Here is a 19,239-nt window from a genome sequence, read left to right as displayed (position 1 = left end):
ATATGGAAAGGAGGACAGGGCACCTGTATTTTTAACAGTTCTATTGAAAAGGGAATTTCAGCAGGAGGTATTTGTATGCATGGCACACCTGGTGAAATTCCCTCTTCATCACAATAGTTAAAGCTGCAGGAGCCCTGCCCTCTTGACCAGATGGTCTGATCCAGTATGATTCCCTTCTTATGTTCTTAAGAGCATGATCGCCTCTCCCTTTGTGGCTACCTTTTGTAATAGCAGGAACGGAACAGGCTGGAACAACCCCATTATATTAAAAAACCATACCAAAAACAGTGGCATGTGTTAGCAACACTTGGTAACAATATTTTAGGACTAAAACCATTGCAATATTATATCACTATTAACCCCAGAACTCCCAAAGCAACATCCGGAACAGAATGGGATGGCTGGAACAGCCATTTCTGAATGAGCAATATCAACCAAACTCACCAGTCATGCATAACTCCATGGCAGGGATGCAATAAGCCACAAAACGTCCAAAGAAACCTTGTTCCGAAACCTTTTCCACGCAGAGCGCATATTGTGCAAAATGAGCCAGGACAGCAGCTTCCAAGTGAGGTACGTTAACCAAACTCATCAGACACACATTACTAGGTGAGCCTGATAGAATAAGCTCCAAAAGTTGCCCCAAAACCACGTTCCAATACCCGTTCCAGGTAAAAGCCTGTATTGTGCAAAATGGGCCGTAAAGGGAGCTTCCAAATGAGGTAAGTCAACCAAACTCACCAGACGTACATTACTTGTGGGACAGATGTAAAAAGTTCCAAATATTGCCCCCAAACCACTTTATGATACCTGTTCGCGGAAAAAGCCTGTATTGCACAAAACGGGCCGTAATGGCAGCTTCCCAATGAAGTAAGTCAAGCAAACTCACCAGACACACATGACTGGGTGGGACAAATATAAAAAGCTCCAAAAGTTGCCCCGAAACCACGTTCCGATACCCTTTCTTGGGCAATTTTTGGAGCTTATTCTATCAGACTCACCTAGTAATGTGTGTCTGGTGAGTTTGGTTAACATACCTCACTTGGAAGCTGCTGTCCTGGCCTGTTTTGCGCAATATGCACTATGCGCGGAATGGGTATTGGAACATGGTTTCTTTGGACGTTTTGTGGCTTATTGCATCCCTGCCATGGAGTTATGCGTGACTGGTGAGTTTGGTTGATATCGCTTGTTCAGAAGTGGCCGTTCCGGCCATCCCATTCTGTTCTGGATGTTGTTTTGGGAGTTCTGGGGTTAATAGTGATATAATATTGCAATGGTTTTAGTCCTAAAATATTGTTCCCAAGTATTACTAACACATGCCACTGTTTTTGGTATGGTTTTTTTAATGTAAGGGGTCGTTCCAGCCTGTTCCGTTCCGGCTTTTACACTGTCCCCCTTTTATTTCTAGATGATGGCTGCTGTCCGATCACTGCTATGTTAAAGTCTCGGATTTCTCCGTTGTTTTCTAGGAGCATCCCTCACTTTACCCTGGGGGTGTGGGGATATTTAAAGAAACCAGGAAGGTAGTATATCGATGAAGGAGTGTGTGCTGCTCTCTCTATATTATCTCTCTGAATAATCTAAGTGGGAGGCGATAGGAAAAGGCAGTGAGCACCGCAGGGCTTGCTGGGAAATGTAGTTCGGAGGAGAAGGGGAGCCGCGATCCCGGAAACTAACAGACAGCCAGGAAACATCTTGGGCGAATGATACCGATGCTGCTTCCAAGGTGAGACCCACCCACACTCTCCTAATGCAAGAGACCTGTCCTTCGTCAAATTATTCCTTCATTATTGTCTCCCCTCTTTTCTTATCCTACCCCCTCAAGATAACGCTCTGCTAAGGGTTGGGATGCCCCACCCCGGTGGGGTCAGGGTTTCTGTGCCGCTAACAGCTCCGTGTGACCGGCAGAGTTTCAACAGGTGCAGCTTTCCCCCACCGTTTGCATAAGAAAGGCTGCAGCTTTTAGATTTCTGCCAGCCGCAGAGCTGTTAAAAAGATGGAACTGTGGAGCGCACAGGAAAAGAAGTTGGCAACCTTTATTCACCCTCACCCTTTAATGCAGATTTTCAGGGCATCCCCAGCCTAACCCTCAGCGTACACTACTTCTTCCAGCAATAAGCCTATACCCTGAATGTTTTTTACCACTTCCCTTTTAACCACCCCTGAGTTATAAGAGTTGGGCTAGCTACATCTGCTTTTTGTGAGGGAAGAATATCCAAAGTAAAAGACATGACTCCAAACAGCCCTGGTATCGTCTTCTGAGCATATATACTTGCAGGTCTCCATCAAACCATTGTTGTATTTAAGGCGTATGTGTGCAACCTGTGTTCCCTCTGCCTAATTTCTTGTGATCCTCACCCTAATTTCAAAGGCTCTCTGTGTAAGATTAGTTCAGATCTCTGTCCAAGAGTATCTATTCCTCCCCTAGCAGCCCCTTGCATAGAAAAGAAGAGGGAGAGAGTGAAAAAGTCTGACTCAAGAACTTTGGGCTCTGGCTGCTGCTGACTTTGGTCCTACTCAACATGTGGCCCCTGACAGATTGCCCAGGAGAGAATGCATCCCTCAACAGAAAAAAAGGTTGCCCTACTCTCTCATAGGGAGTTGAGATGCTTGTGAACGGATGCCCATTTTCCAATTATGCCTTGTGTAGTAACACATTTTAACCCAGTCTCTCTCTCTCAATCCCTCTCCCTCTGGGTTTATTCCAAAGTGACAGTTACAGAACACTAAAACCTCTCTACATGTGTCTGCCACCATTCCTTTGCTATCCATTCCTGTCTTCAAGATAATTAGCACTATGCTTTGTTAGTTATAATTACAAAATCAATATCAACTCCAGATGTTTCACTGAAGATCATTGTACAGCTTCCCCCCACCCTTCATATATATTTGTCTTTTTGTCATAATCAATGCCTTCTGCCTGTTTAAGGATTGCATCATGGATAAGTTTGTCATACGAAAACCCAGAACTGAAGGACAACCCCAGAAGAAAGATCCTGGAGAAAAAGTTTACAAGCAAGCCACTATAGAGTCTCTGAAGGTAGGATTTTGCTCCCAATTATAGTAATTTTGTTAAATGCCCAGTGTAATATTTTACAGTTATCCTTTCATTTAAAAAAATTTGATAGTGCTTCTGAGGTTATAAATAGCAATGCAGAAGCTATTTTCAGATATGTGTATGTAGAATCCAGTAGAGCAATCAGTGCTAAGGGAAAAAATACAAAGGACATTAATTTCAAAATTATTAGGACAAAATCCTTCAGTTTTTACAGTCAATGTGTGAAGGAGCATTTATACTATAGCTGGAATATGGGACATTCTGGAAAAAATTCTGACAAAACAGAGATTGGCAGACAATGAGACTGGAAAATTAGCATTGGGAGTTGTGTGGCCTGCACCCTAAGAAAGAGGATAGGGGAAAAAAAACTAGCTAACTTACTCCATATTCAGGAGTTTCCAATCATCAAAGGCCCAATCCTATTGATTGCGCCCTTAACCTCTCCTGTGATCTTCAACACTGCCACCAAGGGCCTGTTCAGATGAATTCCCTCCCCACGGTGGGCAGAGTAACCACGCTTGCTACCCATCTTCTGCAAGATGGTCAGCAGGCTTCCATGTGTCATGTGACGGGAACCCTGTGGGTATTTCTGCCCATTTGGGTGAATTTTTTTTGGCAGCAACCATAGAGTCTGGTGGCAAGAGCAACCACCACTTCCAGCAATGCTCTTGCCACTGCATACCTTCTTTAGAGTCGGCAGCCATTTTTTCCCATTTTCCAAATGAAGTGGCTGCGAGTCGCCTGTTTGATGCATGGAGCATGGCAGGATGCACAGTTAAACTGTGTGGCGGTAAGTACTCTAACCATGGAGAGGGTGGTTAGTGGAACCATGGGGTTCGGCGTGGTTCCACAATCCTGTGGCAGGTCTGGTTGTCGTGGTTCTGTTACCCCCTCCCCTCTTCACGTTTCCTCTATGCACTCAGGCCCCAAGTGAATGACTTTATTTCCTGGCTTCCACTGCTAAAATAGCTCTTTAATCTCTGTGGTTTGCTTACTGACCCAGCAAACCTATTGTACTGGTTAGTGTGGTAAAGTAATTAGATATGAGGTGAAAATAAAGACATGAGACAGAGGTTAAACCAACAACAAATTTAATTTTTACTAAACATTTTGAAAAGCAGCAATTTAACAGTTATTGGGATGATATTTCTAAAAAAACAGTCAAGTTCTTGAAACAATTGTAGCAGTTAACTACAAGAGCAAGAGGATTTGAAAATAACCTGGAAAAACACATCCATTTAAACTTAATCTACACGGTTTTCCTATTTAAGCCAAGGCCTAAAAATAAAGCCATTTCAGCTCATCCTCGTCCATTGGCAGTACAGCTCCCACCTTCCAGTTTTCTTGCTTTCAGCTCAACTTTTTTTGTCCCCGAAATCTGGTTCCTCTGTAACACTCTCCATCCTGGCCTCTTTTGATTTCTTGCTTTTGTGTACATTTCAGATCTCCCTCCTAACCTTCTGACTAATCAAAAGGGCAGTAGAATTTTGTTAAGTTTCTGGTTCCTTCTAGTTTTGGATTCTTCCACAAAAGCGGGCAGGCAGGAGCTGACTTTCACATTCCCTCCTCTCCTAACCAACCTCCAGAGCCTCCTGAAAATGCTTCCTCAAGTGTCAAGGGGCTCTGTTGAGTGGAATGGGCTGTGGCATAGGGGGTTAAGGAGCAAGGGAGAGATTTCAGAAAACTGGGTGGATGCCCCCTCTGTGAGTGAAGATGCTTGGCCCAATATCAGGATCCAGACCACTTTAATTAGGTTACTTCTCCCTCGCCCCAAAGTTTCAGTTTCCTGAGCTGACCTGGCAAGAACAGACTCTAAACAAAAAGCAACCATTTTACAACCATTAACAAAACACAAGATGGCTGCACAGTTTCATTTCTTCACAGGAGTCATTAGGGTAAAGTTGGTAGGAACGGAAAAGGTAGAACTGAAGAGCATGACTTAATCAAGAGAGCAGGTTGTGGGACTGAAGATGGACAGAAGAGCCAGTTTGGAGACAATAGAAATAGAGACCTAGGCAGAGGGAGAGCTATGGTAGGGAGTAGATGGGTACTTACATTTTCTTGAAGAAGATTACAAAAACTCTGGTGTTGAGAGGGCGGGGGTGCATTTAAAAAGTAGTTCAAAAGTGAAAAAGCTTCAGGATGTCAATCAAGTGGGGGAGTAGTCTAACTTGATAATTAGGGTGACCATATGAAAAGGAGGACAGGGCTCCTGAATCTTTAACAGTTGAATAGAAAAGGGAATTTCAGTAGGTATCCTTTGTATGCATTCAGCCCCTGGTGAAATTCCCTCTCCACCTCATCAGTTAAAGCTGCAGGAGCTATACCAGATACAAAAGAGAACAGGGCTTCTGCAACTTTAATTGTTGTGATGAGGAGGGGATGTCAGCAGGTGTTGAAATTCCCTTTTCTATTCAACTGTTAAAAGGAGCCCTTTCCTTCTTTTCATATGGTCACCCTATTGATAATGAAGAGACCAGTGCTGGTAGAGCTGCCTTGACAAGGTTCTATCAAGGCAGCATAAAACTTTTAAATAAATAAAAAAATAGCTTTTAGTTGACAGAGTTAGGAGGTCTGTACTCTCCGAGGCACTCGGCAAACAAAGAATGAAATGAAAAATGTGGATGGCATGATGAAGTATTAATTGTGGTCTAAAGATATTTAGATGACCCATAATTAATGTTTGGGGCAGACGGAGACCTTGCATTGGAAGGCAGTGAGAAATAAGAGCTGAGGCAGTTGACAAGACTATAAGATGTTTTTGAGTTGTTCTGAGAAATATTTGCTCAATACTGGCTCACTTCAGAATAGTAAGTGAATTGAAGATGGCAGCCTAATGAGTTTATTTTGATTCCTAGATTTTGCTCACTTGCCTTACATCAGGGACTTGCTGTGAAACAAGTATTCATCTGTTTGGATTATCAGAGTTTTTGTACTTGACTGCCTGTCATCATCAATAATTTATAGGTCAATAGCAACCGTATTAGCTGACACAAAGCACAATAAATTTATTTGCAATAAGTATGTGTGACTCTTTCGGTCTCCTAATGATGATTCTCCTTCCTAGAGAGTTGTGGTTGTTGAAGATATAAAAAGATGGAAATCTATGCTAGAGCTTTCATTTCAGCCTAAGGAGAATCTAATTGAGGCCTTAATGGAATTAAGGAAGAAAATACCCTCCAAGGAAGTTTTACTTTCAACAAAAATAGGTAAGATTTTTATTTCCTATTGGAAGTTTGTAATGTGGTTGGTGGAAATAAATTGAGACATTTCAGATGTTTTCCTTTTAAAAATACTAAGCATTTTAAAAATAATAATAATAATCTGACCTTAAACCTGACTGGCACAGGGAAGAGTTGTTTTAGATACCTATTACACCTCCTGCGCTTCCTCCACACTCTGCCGCAGTGACCTTATGTTAGCAGTTATTTGGAGTATTTAACCCTCTCCCCCAACTAAAGTTCCCAAGGCAACTTACAGTGGACCCCTGCTTACAACCCTGCTGATTCCCTTCTGTCCCATTGATTCCCTTCCACAAGGGGTGGGTCCTGCTGATTGCATTGCACAAGTGGGACCCACTGCTTACTCTAGGACATGTCCTTGGGGAAGCCCCGAAATTAACGGAAATGCTCGTTCATGGAAGGAGGCAGGTCAGCAGAGCTCCCTTTTGTGAGTTTTGGGCACCACACCTAAAAGTGCAGAAAAGGGCAACTAAAATGATCAAGGACTGGAGCATCTCCCCTATGAGGAAAGGTTACAACAGCTGGGATAGTTTAGCTTGGAAAAAAGGAGGCTAAGGGAAGACCTGATAGTGGTGTACAAAACTATGCATGATGTGGAGAATTTGGATAGGAAGACATTTTTCTCCCTCTCCCATAGTACTAGAACCTGGTGTCATCCCATGATGCTGATTGGTGGGAGTTTCAGGACAGATAAATGGAAGTACTTCTTTACACAGTGCCTATGGAATTCTTTGTAAACCACCCAGAGAGCTTCGGCTATGGGTTGGTATATAAATGTAATAAATAATAATAGTAATTAATATGGAATTTACTACCACAGGATGTGGTGATGGCCACCAATTTGGATGGCTTTAAAAGGGGGTTGCATAAATTCCTGGAGGTGAAGGCTATCAATGACTGCTAGTCCTGATGGTTATGTGCTACCTCCAGTATCAGAGGCAGTACGCCCGTGTACGTGGGTGGAGGGTGCTGTTGCACCGTGTCCTGCTTGTGGGTCCCTGGTCGACAGCTCGCTGGCCACTGTGTGAACAGAATGCTGGAGTAGATGGATCCTTGGTCTGTTCCAGCATGGCCCTTCTTAGGTTCTGATGAACTTTGCCGACCTGCCTCCTTCCAGACTCAAACTCATTTTAGGTTGCCCTGGAAGTACTAAATTGCTGTTGCAGAAGTGGTGCAGGCAGCTAATTTAACACAATCAAAGGGTTGGAAAATAATTCTTGGGCATAAACACCCCATTGGATTCTGCCCCATGTGTTTTAAATACAGTGAAATATGATGTTGCAATTTAGGTGCCAGTTAAAGACTTATTTATTTGTGTAAGCTTCTGGGGGTATTAGCCAAATGCTCTTATTTGTTTTTCTTTACGTTTTACAATTTTTATTGTTTTCTACAGAACAGAACATCGCAAACTTAACTTATATCCAGTGTTAGTCCTATTTAGGGTAGACCCATTGAAATGAATGGGACTTAAGTTAGACAATCATTGGATCCAACCCATTGTATGCTACTATATATTTGTGATTGTATTTTATTATTTTATGTGTATATGTTGTATCATGTTTTATGTAGGTTGCTAGCTGCCCTGGGTTCTTTGTGATGAAAGGCAAGATATGAATCAAACAAAGCAAATAATTTAAAAAATAGACAGGAATTTCTAGGAAGGTTCAAAGATATATTCAGGTTTTCAGGTCTTCCAGCTGCCACTCTGTTGCTGAATCTCTGGGCCATAGCAGGTCTGAGAGAAAATAATCTTGGCCTGGAAATGACTGCCAATTTATATCACTTCCATTTTTATTTTATTTTTACTGCAGTCAGATGTTAGTTCCTCACAGAGCAGGACTTTCTTGCCTGAGCTATTGCATATCCCAGCTTCTGGCTCCTTGTGGAAGCTGCAAAAGACTGGGGGAGTAAATCTCTGTGCCAGTCTTCAGATGTTCCATCCAGTGCTGACACATCTACTAAGAATCTGTATATCTCTCATTTTCTGAAAGGCCATACAGTGAATAAGATGCGCAAGCATCCAGACAAGGATGTAGCCACTCTTGCCAAAGACGTGTATACCGAGTGGTGAACATTCATCAAAGAACATTCAAATAGACCCTCAATTGAAGTCAGGAGTGATCCCAAAACAGAGAGCCTCAGGCAGAATGCACAGAAGCTTCTTGCTGAAGCACTAGAAGTAGAGGTAATGTGCTTTTATTATGAAGCTTTTGGAAATGGGTTTGTATGAAAAACATTTCTATTTACAAAATAGGGTTATTCTGTTAACAATTTAGATTAAAGGTCAAGAATTCGAAAGTGGGAATTGCTGAGTTTGAAAGCAGACATAAAATTTAAATTGTGGTCACAGCGGATATTTTGCAGTTTGCAAGACATGCACATCCCAGCAAATCAAACACTGGTTTCAATCATCAGTCTTGCCCCTCCTTTCATGTTTCTGCAGGTTATCTGCTGTTTAAAAAGTTTTTAGGGCACAATCCTATGCATGCTTAGAGAGAAAATAATCTTACAACCCCCAGCATGGGGCATGCTGCTAGTTTTAGGATCTTTTCTGTCTAAACATGCATAGGGTTGCACACTTAAGCACTGTAGGTATGTTTATTCATTTATGTTTTCGCTCCGTATTTTAGGGGGAAAACACAACTTATTTAATTAAGATTGCCTAGTCTAGAAGGGCTCTTACACTTTTGGTAGCTGTGTGCAGTGATGGTAGAAAGCTGCATGTGTTGAACTGGTCAGATATTAAAGACTCAACTATACTTGTGCATTTTACCTCAGCAGCAGGGGCAGAGAGGAGAGAAAGAAATTAAAAGAGAAGGGAAATGTCAAAAATAATAGAGGACAGGGAGCCCATGTAGATGGATAATGTGTGTGTGTGTGTGTGTGTGTGTGTGTGTGAGTGAGTGAGTGAGTGAGTGAGTGAGAGAGAGCGAGAGAACACAATTGTCCATTCTGTTCCGCTGCCCCTTACGCCTGGAATGCTCTTCCAGAACATTTGCGAACTACAAGTTCAATCACAGTTTTTAAAGCTCAGCTAAAGACTTTTCTTTTTTCTAAAGCTTTTAGAGCTTGATTTTGATCTTACTTTTATACTGTTAGTTTTACTCCACCCTGTGCCTGTTTGGTGCATTCTCTTCCCCTTATTGTTTTATTATGATTCTATTAGAATGTAAGCCTATGTGGCAGGGTTTTGCTATTTTATTGTTTTACTCTGTACAGCACCATGTACACTGATGGTGCTATATAAATAAATAAATAAAATAAATAAATAATAATGTAAACATTGTGTAAATTACATGGAAAGCTGCATCTTTGTAGAATGGACAAACCTTTCTGTAGGTGGATACCAAATGTACTGACAGATCCTGTAACTGAAATCCATTGTTTCTTAGGATTTTTTTAATGTAATTTCCCCAAATCCATCCACTAATTTCCACCTGACTATAATGAGGTATAATATAACATGTATAATAAGATATAGAAATATTCCTGTACAGGAGCTGCACTTATTTAGTTATTTAAAACATTTACAGCCTTCCTTTCCATTCACAGAACTCCAAGGGCAGCTTGCAAAGATCATAAAAAGTAATAGCAAATACAATAAAACATAATATATAATCAGCAGTAACACATATGACAGAATGATGCAACCAGCATAAGCAGTAAAATCATCAGGTAGAACTTGGTTTAGTGATTTGCTGGGAGACCAGGGCAAATAAAAAGGTCTTTGCCTAATATTAGAGGACAGATTTGGCTCCTGGTGAGCTTCTCTGAAGAAGGCATTCCATGTACAGGTGCTACAGTTGAGAAGACCCTCTATCTAGATACCACCTGCCTAATTTCAGAAGGCTGGGGTACTAAGAAAGGGCCTCTGCTGACTAATCTACACTTGAACATGGCCATGTGGTGGAAGATTATCCTTTAGATACCTGGGACTCAAGCCAATGAGGGCTTTAAAAGTAAGCACCAGCACTTTAAACTAGGCTAAGAAACAAACAACCACTGTAGTTCTTTTAAGAGCTGATCAGATGTTTCTCCCATGGCCAGCCCCAGCTACTAGGCTAGCCTGTGTTTCGAACCAACTGAAGTTTCCAAGAAATCTTCAGAGGCTTTGCACTAGTCTAATGTGAACATTATCAGAGCATGGATAAGTCAGGCAATGATTAGCAGGTGCCTCCATGCTAAACAACGGCCCAGGTTAGCAAAAGGCTTGATTTGAAGCCCAAAGGGCTTAAAGTGAGGCCGGCATAGAAATCAAATTTGTGTATGTATAATTCTAAGAATTTGTGGAAAGAAAGGAACCACGATAATGTATAGTTATTCTTAGTACTTTTTATCTGCTAAATGTACACTAAAGCCCTCTGGGTGTTCTGTATTTCAGGCAAACTTTATATCCGTAATTAAGTGTTTGTAAATCAAAGTTTATTGTGAGAACCTACAGAGAGGGTCAATAGTGTACAAAGTGGTGGTAAATATCAGATCCCTGTGGTCTCCTTAAGTAATGAACACAACAAGAATTCTCTCTAAGCCTTAATGATCAGTTTGCCTGCTATATTAAACTCCATAATAATTATCCTTTTAATGTATTCATTAATTATCCTTTAAATGGTACGTCAAGGCACTCAAGAATTAGAAAGCGAAATTTAGAAGCAGCGTTTACACTTTTTGTCAACTCTGGTCAGAAAACTAGGAACCATTTCTTCTAAAGAGGTAATGGCAGATCTCGAAGCTGGAGTGCCCAGCTTTAGTTACTAGCTAGGCCACTAAATTCTGACCCATCGACTGTGGCACTTGATGGTTCAGACAGATGCCTAAAGTTGCTGATTCTAAGCCAGTTTTAATTGGAAGATTGTCCTGGCTCATACTTCTTCGTAGACGTGCTACAATACACCTCCACAAGGTACTTACTTCTTTCAGTGAAAGACTGGATGCACAGGTTCAGGGGCACCTTATTGCTACCTTTAGGCAGGCATCTACATGCTGCCTTTCCCCTGTTTTTCCATCCATTGCTTTTTGCTTACTCTTGCTGTATATATGCAGATGTTTAAATATGGCTCCTGAACGTAAACAAATGCAGCGCCAACTTTTTAGAATCTGCAGATGCACTTATATGCACAACAAGAGTAGGGAAACAACAACAACAGCAGCCAAACAACACCATAATGACAAAACAAGGAGAGAGAGAAATAATGGTGACCCCTAGCAGCACTAACCTCTCTCGTACCCACTGCTGTTGGTCACCCCTTATACCTGCCCAATTGTAAAATGGATCTCCTTTTAGAACTCTACCTTATAACCAGTTGCTGTTATGCTGTTTTACTTCTGTAACAATGATTTTATAAGGTTGTTTAATGGATTTTATTTGAGTGTAATCCACCCTGAGAGTTTTTACTGGAAGGCCAGGTAGAAATTCGTTAAAATAAATACATAATCAGCGTCTCGCTGCAATGTAGCGAGAAAAGAAAAAATCAGTTTGTGTAGAGGGTGCTGTGGGGGAGCACAATGATTTGGGAAGTTGGGATTGTGTAAGGTCAATCCAGCCTCACACCACAAAAGACTTGGGTGTCTGTGGTGAATTATTAATATTCACAAAATCAGCTTTTAAAAAATGGAATAAAGCTCTAAAAATGCAGGAGGAAGAAAAGTGTGCCCATATGACCAGAATAAGGAACTTTGTACCAAATGACTAGAATAAGGAACTCTGTTTTAATCAGGTATTAATTTTCATAAAGAAATCTAAAACTTACATAGGTAAGATCCATGATGAAGTATAAAATATGCAAAGTATTTACAAAAGTTCCAGGTATAAAGCAGTGATCGTCAGTCTGTAATACACTAAAAATTGAACCTTGGTATTGCCAGGCTGGGGAATGATACATCTATTGAATCTCTGCCTTCTACTAAGCTGGGGCCCTAATAGGAAAAAATGTGGTAACCTTTTTTGGTGAGATCCGCACAAGCTTCAAACGGTGGGCCAGGGTGGTAATGGTTTAATATACAGGAGTTCTACTGCTCTTTGAACTCCTTCACGCCAACAGTGTTGAATTAAGTCACTATGGCCTCTGGCCAAGACCATCCTCCTTTAAATGGAACTCAAGAGTTGGTGGTGAATATAATGGCAGCCGTCTTGTTATTGGAATCTTTCCCACAAGAGTCATTGTTGCTAACACTGAGAGGTACTGTATGCATTTGTATGAGGTGAGCTGTGAGTGAAATAAGTAAAGGAAAATGCAGGAGTCCTAACACTAAAACAGAATTAGAATGTATTAGAAAGAATTGGTTTAATGAGCGTTGGGGAATGTATTTTACAGCCACAGTCCTGCAAAGTCAGTGTAATCATTGCTCCTATGGAGAATGAGTAGAGTCGTTGATTTCAGTGGAATACTAACAGTGTAATTCTGGTATAAGATACAAGGAAGAGTGGGAAGTGGTTATAACCACAGTGGAGGTGAAATAAGCATGAGGATAGTAATAGTTGAACACTCTACATTCTCCTCAGCTAAAGAATTCCTTGGCACTAATGGCCAAAAGAGAAATAAACCCTTTCTTGGTAGGCAATAGTCACTTTTCATTTATTTCTATATAATTTATTTAGATGTCTCAGCTGTGCCAAATTACATAGCTTGGCACATGTTGAAGCAATAACTTCATAATTAACATTTAGCAAATCCCTTTCTGTTTTCTTAATTACACCTCCTTACACTTGCTCACAGAGTCTACATTTCCCTTTACAGCCCCGCCAGTCAGTCCTGCCAAGTATTTAGAGCATCTAGGATTTGGTTTTGGAGTGGAGTTTGAAATGCTATCAAAAGTGTCTTGTATCAGTGAGTGTTATTGGAGGCAGTGCTACTTCGTTCATAATTGCTCTTGAACCTGATACCCCAGGTTGGCTGCAGATTAGTTTCCTGTTGGGCTGGCAAAAAAAGTGACTGACCACAGTGCCCTGTTCTTTAATTGCTGGAGTGAAATTAAATTGCTCTTCCTGTTTTACTTGTGATGTGAAGTGGATTTCCTTGAATTTGAGCTGATTAAGAAACCAGCCTCTAATTTCAAACGGTTAGCCTCCTTATTAAATGTAAGGATCTCATTTCTTACTTTCTGTTTTCAGATTGGTCACCCGCTGGTGGAAAATATTGAGCGAGAAGCTTTTCATCTCTCTTCCCGTCTCATTAATGCGCCCTACCGGAGGACCGTGCGGGCACTCGTATTTGCTTTAAAGCATAAGCCTGAAATCCGTGCCCAAGTGCGAAGTGGTACACTGTCACTTAGCACGTTTGTGCAATGCCACAAAAAGTGACTCAAAATGTCTGGTGCGGAATGGGAATGGGAGTGGGTGGCATAACTGTAACAAGAGTTGGAACATCTCCTGTTTCTTAGATGAATAGGATGATAACATTCATGGTTCAGTAGTAGTTGAGGAACACAAATATTATGTGAAGTCTACTGGAGGAGGCCAAGTCCTCATTTGATACAAATGGTGGTGTGCATTGCCAGTAGTAAATAGGAATAGGGAAGGGGATTCTACTTTATTTTATAGCAGCTTGGAAAGTCACTTTTGGAGCAATCCTCTGCATGTTTAGACAGAAAAAAAGTCCTATGACACCCAGAATGGCTGTCTGGGGCATGCTGGAAATCATAGGACTTTTCTCTCTAAATATGCACGGGATTGTGCCCTTACCTTGAAACGGACCTGGTCTTTGTGACAGACTCTGCTCCCTTTGCCGTGTATGGCAGAACCCTACAAGGTTTCAGCAGTATGTTTAGAAGAAATTCTGCAGACAAAATGTAAAGGGACCACAATGAGCTTGTGAACTGAAAGCTAGCCTTATTCACTATCTTCCAGCATGTGAGTCACCTCTCACTTGCCCAACAATTAGCTGCTCAGCCTTTATATTTAATTAGCTGCAGAATTAGAGCTGGATACAGGATCTACCTTCCATGAAAGGAAAGGACCTTCTACAAGAGGAAGGGCTTTGTTCACAGAAGTTCCTTCCACCTGATTTTTGGGGGTCCCCTTACCATCACAGCTCATCCAATTCATCAGGGACTCCTGAATTCTGTGTAGTATTTTCAGGGGGCTGGAGGAGCTGTTGTGAGGGGAGGAGGTGGAGAAGTCCACTTCAGCCAGCACAGTTTTTCCAGTGTAAATCTGGATCCAACCCTTACACTCTCCAATGCCTGTAAGCAGAACTATGAGTATACATTAAGTGTTTTGTTTAAACACACACACAGCAATTTATTTTTCTCCTACAGTCTAATATGAAGAAGAATATAAAATGAGATTTTCAAAGTATAATTTATTGGAGGAAAATAGCCTTTAAAATGTTTTTTTTAAAATGTTTCCCACTATAAGCAATAATGTTCAGAATAAAAGCAGTAAATTGTGATCTTGAAATACTGTTCAAAAGAGCCTTTTAATGGTAGTGATGCATTGGATATGAATTCAACTTCCTCAAGTCTCCTATTGTAACATAACATGCTGTGTGTAGCCAAGGCAGCATTGATTTTAGGAGCAAATACAAGCTAGATTCTGAACTAGTACAACTTCTAGTGGAGAATGGGGAAAGGTCGGAGTCTACGCTGGACCAGTTAAAAGTAAGTGAGAAGCTGAGGAACCAAAGCATAGCATCAGTGGATAAGTGGCAACTTAGCAACATCTTTAAAGTGCATTTGTGCATTTTTAAGTGTGTTTATAAAAGTAGGCCATGGAAGAATTTGCAGATCAAAAGGAATAAGGCTAAAAAGGAGTTCTGTTAGGATAGACCCTTCTTCAATAAAGGCTTCTCCTTTAGATACTGTCAAATATGCTTGGAAGACATGGCATCTGCAAAGGACCAGCTAAAGGGCAAGTAGGAGTTAAGTCCAGCAGGAGTTGTTTTAATAGTGGCCTGTATGGGCTAGTTGGACGAAAGAGCAAGGATGCAAGCTGAGTGCAATAAAACCAGTGTAACTGATACATAAACAAATATGAAGCAAGGTGTGTACTTAAAGACATTCTTATGCTACTTTTATTATATAGCCCCTTCCTCTGTCTGTTCCTCAATAGGTAGTCTGCAGTCCACATCAGGCTGGTTTAGCCTCTCGGCATGGCCTGCTTGAATCTGCTTGTGCTCACCCATCACTGTTGCCTCTGTTGTTCACAATGGCTGCAGCTGCCATGCCTCCTTGTGATACCATGTTGGTTTGTGCCACATCATGAAGAAACACCATGGCTGAGGCTGAAATACTGGCTTCTGCCATAAGCGATTGGTTGTGCATGGGACGGGTGATCGCCCCAAGGGCGGCAGGCCTGGGAGCGATCAAGCCTCAGTCACAATATAAGTAACACTCTGGTTACACTGTAAAAGGGTTTTGAAATAGTAAGAAGGCTGCCTAATCTTAATTTCTGTGCCCCCTGTCTTTTACGTTTCAACCTGCTCTGTCCCCACAGCCAAGACTCCCTTTGTTGCAATGTGTGCACTTTAACTGAGGTTCAGATGTGAATTTCCTTTGTACCATATGTTGGGGATCTGTGTTGGAATCTTGTTAGATGCCTGAGCAAAGCATTCCCCCACCTACTCTATTCTTCATTGTAACATGTTGGGGCCTATGGGACAAACTCATCTGCTCCCCATTAGCTTCCAGCAAGCTGCAGCGCTTGGTAGCCTGGCGGAAATGATCCCGTCCCCTCAGCAGTCTTTCGCCTTCCCTCCTCTCCCAGAAGGTTAACCCTTGGCATACTTTGCTCCCATAAGACCACTCCCTGGGCTCAAGAGACAAGGAAGTCCCTTAGCAACTCATCCAGTCACCAGCTCACTAAAGAACGACTGTTTCCAGCTCACTGCAGGTCTATTAACTTTGCAGTGACATGATTAAACCTTTCATTTTGTTAGGCCTCAGCCTTTGACATAGAACACATAATTTGAGCTCAATTACCCCTGCTACAGGTAGTGATACCATGTGCCCTTGGATGGTTTGTTTTACTCTGCTCTAGATTGTGATGTTGTTAACCAGCAATCCTGTTTTTTCCTGCGCTACGGCCCAGGCCCTTTCCCCCTTTCCTTCCTGCCTGTTTGCTCTACTGCATGATGGGAGGAGGATGGGCAGGCAAAAATACACCTTGCCATTTGTCAGCAATAGGAAAACAAAAGCTGCTGGCCCAAAAATATGCTTTCAGCTTAATCCTATGAACATTTACTCTGAAGCCAGTCCCACCAAGTTCAGTGGAATTTACTGTAATCCTATACACATCTACCTGGGGAGTGAGTCCCATTGGACTCAATGAAGCTGACTTCTGAGTAGCATGTGTAGAATTGTACTTCATACCTTCAAACTCTATATGGTAGAAAAAGTATTAGGAAGACGACATAAAAATACATATTTTTATGTGCAAGTTCACTCAAAATACAAAATTACAGTCCTTTTGCATCACAGAAATTACTATTTTAGTCAGCCTTTTGATGAGTTGAATATAGGATTTGTGTTACCGAAGGGGTCATGTATTCCTGTGTCAAAGTGCCATCTTCTAATTAAATTAGCTTCCACCTCCCACAGGTATCAGAAGCTACTTTGCCATACTGTAGATTTGGAGCCTATAAAATGGTTTATTTTAAATATCAGAGCTGTCCTCTCCTAAAACACTTCTGCTTTTAAAAATGTTGCACATTTTGTTTCCAAATTAAAAATAAAGAGATAGCTCAAATGAAATTGTTTCTGTCAAGGTGGAACGTTGAGCAAATATTTCCACCCAAAATAGTGTTACAATTATTCTAAATCTATCATATAGCCCCATTTTGGAGCATATTGCTGAGATCGGCATAGCTATAATGAACATTAAGAAAAGAGTATTTCCTCCTGTCTAGAATATATCCAAGCAAGGATTCTTATTATATTTTCAAACACACACACACACACACACACACACACACACACACACACACACACACACACACACACACTCAGATCCTGATACAAAGAACAGCATAACCTAGACTGTGGGGCATAATATCTTAAAATTCAGAAATAGTTCGCTATAAACACAATTTTGCAATGTTTAGATACAGAGTCAATTGACATAAATAGGAACTAAAGGTTAAGTGGATATTCTAGGGCTCTCCTGCTCTATTGCAAAATAAAGGCAATTTCACCATGATGATAAGGCTGCAATCTTATTCCCACTTACCTGGGAGTAAGCCCCTTTGAACTCAATAGAGTTGCTTCTGAGTAGACACGTACAAGAATGCACTATAAAAGCATTTATTTTATTTTTGCTTTTCTCACATCAGAAATGTGAATGTAAAGTTTGCATTGGCTGACATGCATGCTTGATTTCAGAACAACTCTTTGGTACTTTCTACATGGAATAAAGGTCTATGATGTGGTTCTGCATCTAAAGCTAAGCAGGCAGGTTCCAGTCCTGTAAACTGTCTTTAGAAAAGGTCCTTCCTGGGAACTATACGTTGCCTCAAGTTTTTGGAAAGAAGAACAAGAAATAAATGTAAACAGTATAAATAGGCAAATCGCATCCATAGCTGCCGACAAATAGTATATAATAGATTCAAACATTCTATCAAGAGGGAGCTGGACAACCATCTGTCAGGGATGCTTTAGGGTGGATTCCTGCATTGAGCAGGGGGTTGGACTCTATGGCATTGTAGGCTCCTTCCAACTCTGCTATTCTATGATTCTTGATACTGGAGGTGCTTGAGCTTTTATTCTGCAATTGCCCTGCTTCAAGCACAGAATTTTACACAGGGTTCCAGATGTTCCCTTCCATTTGTAACACTCCCATATTTTCCCGCTGTGTCTTCCATTTTTTTTTCTAATCAGAAAAATGTGTTAAGGAGGAAAAGATAGAATAGGTGCACAACATCATATGATTAGTAGTGCTAGTAGACCTTCAGCTAGAAACACACTGACCCCCCCCATCCCATATTTGTTTAAAAAAACATGAGAACAGGAATTAAAATGCAATTTCACAAGTATCCTTTTTATCATGAATATGGCTGGCTCCAAAGAGTGGCAAGTTTGAGCATTTGCCAGAGCTCCCAGACCAGCAGAAGATTTAGTGCCATAAAAGTGCTACATTTGCACTTTGCACAGAGTCATCTAAGAAGATCAGATGCAGATAGAGAAACCCACTTCTTCCAGGTTCGATGGGTCCCACTGAAGGCACCATGCCTGGGGGCCTCCAAAATCCTGGAGAATCATGAACCCCTGTTTAATTAAGCAACAGCATCAAGTTTTACTCTTGGGTCAATAGAGCAAAACAAGAATTCTCAATAATCTTTGCTCATGTGCCTGATTGCTACTGTAACCCTGTTTGAGCGGTAGATTGATTCCCTCAGCCTTTGGACAGCTTGGTGGGCTGACAGTAGGCACTTTGCTTACAGCTAATAAGAAATGACCGTTGAAACTGCATTTCTCTTTTCAAGAAATTCTAATTAGCAAATTAAAAGTGACTTGGCAAATGTAGCAGTGATGGGAAGGTCCAGGCTTTCAAGTCCTTGCCACTATGACAAAAAAAAGGGGGGGGGGGCAGGAGGGAACTCTCTGCAAAGAAATGGGACAGGGGAACCAAGCATCTGAGATAGATGCTTTTAAAGGTACCTAGCTGATAAAATTACATCCTCCTTCACATATTAGTGCAACTATTCAACCATAACTATGCATGGATGGAACTTGATCAAACATTTGTCTCTTCAAGAAGTCCGTTCTCCCTTTGTGCTCTCCCCGATCTACACTAAGCAGGATACAACACTTTAAAAACGTTTTGAAAACTATATGTAATGTGTCCTGGGCTTGAACAGTTGTCAAAACCATTATAAACCGTTATAAGCAGAAGTGTAGATCCTGCCCAGATGCAGAGTCTCTTCTATACAGTGCTTGATCCACAGAACCTGCCATTCCACTGGATGCCACAGGATGGTGCCCTATACAATCAAACCTACCACCTCTGAT

The 19,239-nt window shown here is 41.3% G+C and overlaps 1 protein-coding gene across 1 annotated transcript; it reads left to right on the top strand.

The window, feature by feature from the left end:
* The first annotated feature begins 1,626 nt into the window (after window positions 1–1,626).
* Window positions 1,627–15,311, top strand: TCEANC2 (transcription elongation factor A N-terminal and central domain containing 2). The gene is given in 5 exon segments (XM_063138697.1): window positions 1,627–1,726; window positions 2,930–3,040; window positions 6,126–6,267; window positions 8,292–8,485; window positions 13,409–15,311. Coding segments are annotated over 4 exon segments (627 nt in total). The 5' UTR covers window positions 1,627–1,726; window positions 2,930–2,938; the 3' UTR covers window positions 13,598–15,311.
* The last annotated feature ends 3,928 nt before the right edge of the window (window positions 15,312–19,239 follow it).

This window comes from Elgaria multicarinata, chromosome 1, assembly GCF_023053635.1.
Source record: "Elgaria multicarinata webbii isolate HBS135686 ecotype San Diego chromosome 1, rElgMul1.1.pri, whole genome shotgun sequence".
Classification (NCBI taxonomy): Eukaryota; Metazoa; Chordata; class Lepidosauria; order Squamata; family Anguidae; genus Elgaria; species Elgaria multicarinata.
The sequence above is the reverse complement of the archived record's forward strand: the minus strand, read 5'-3'. Positions and strand labels throughout refer to the sequence as shown.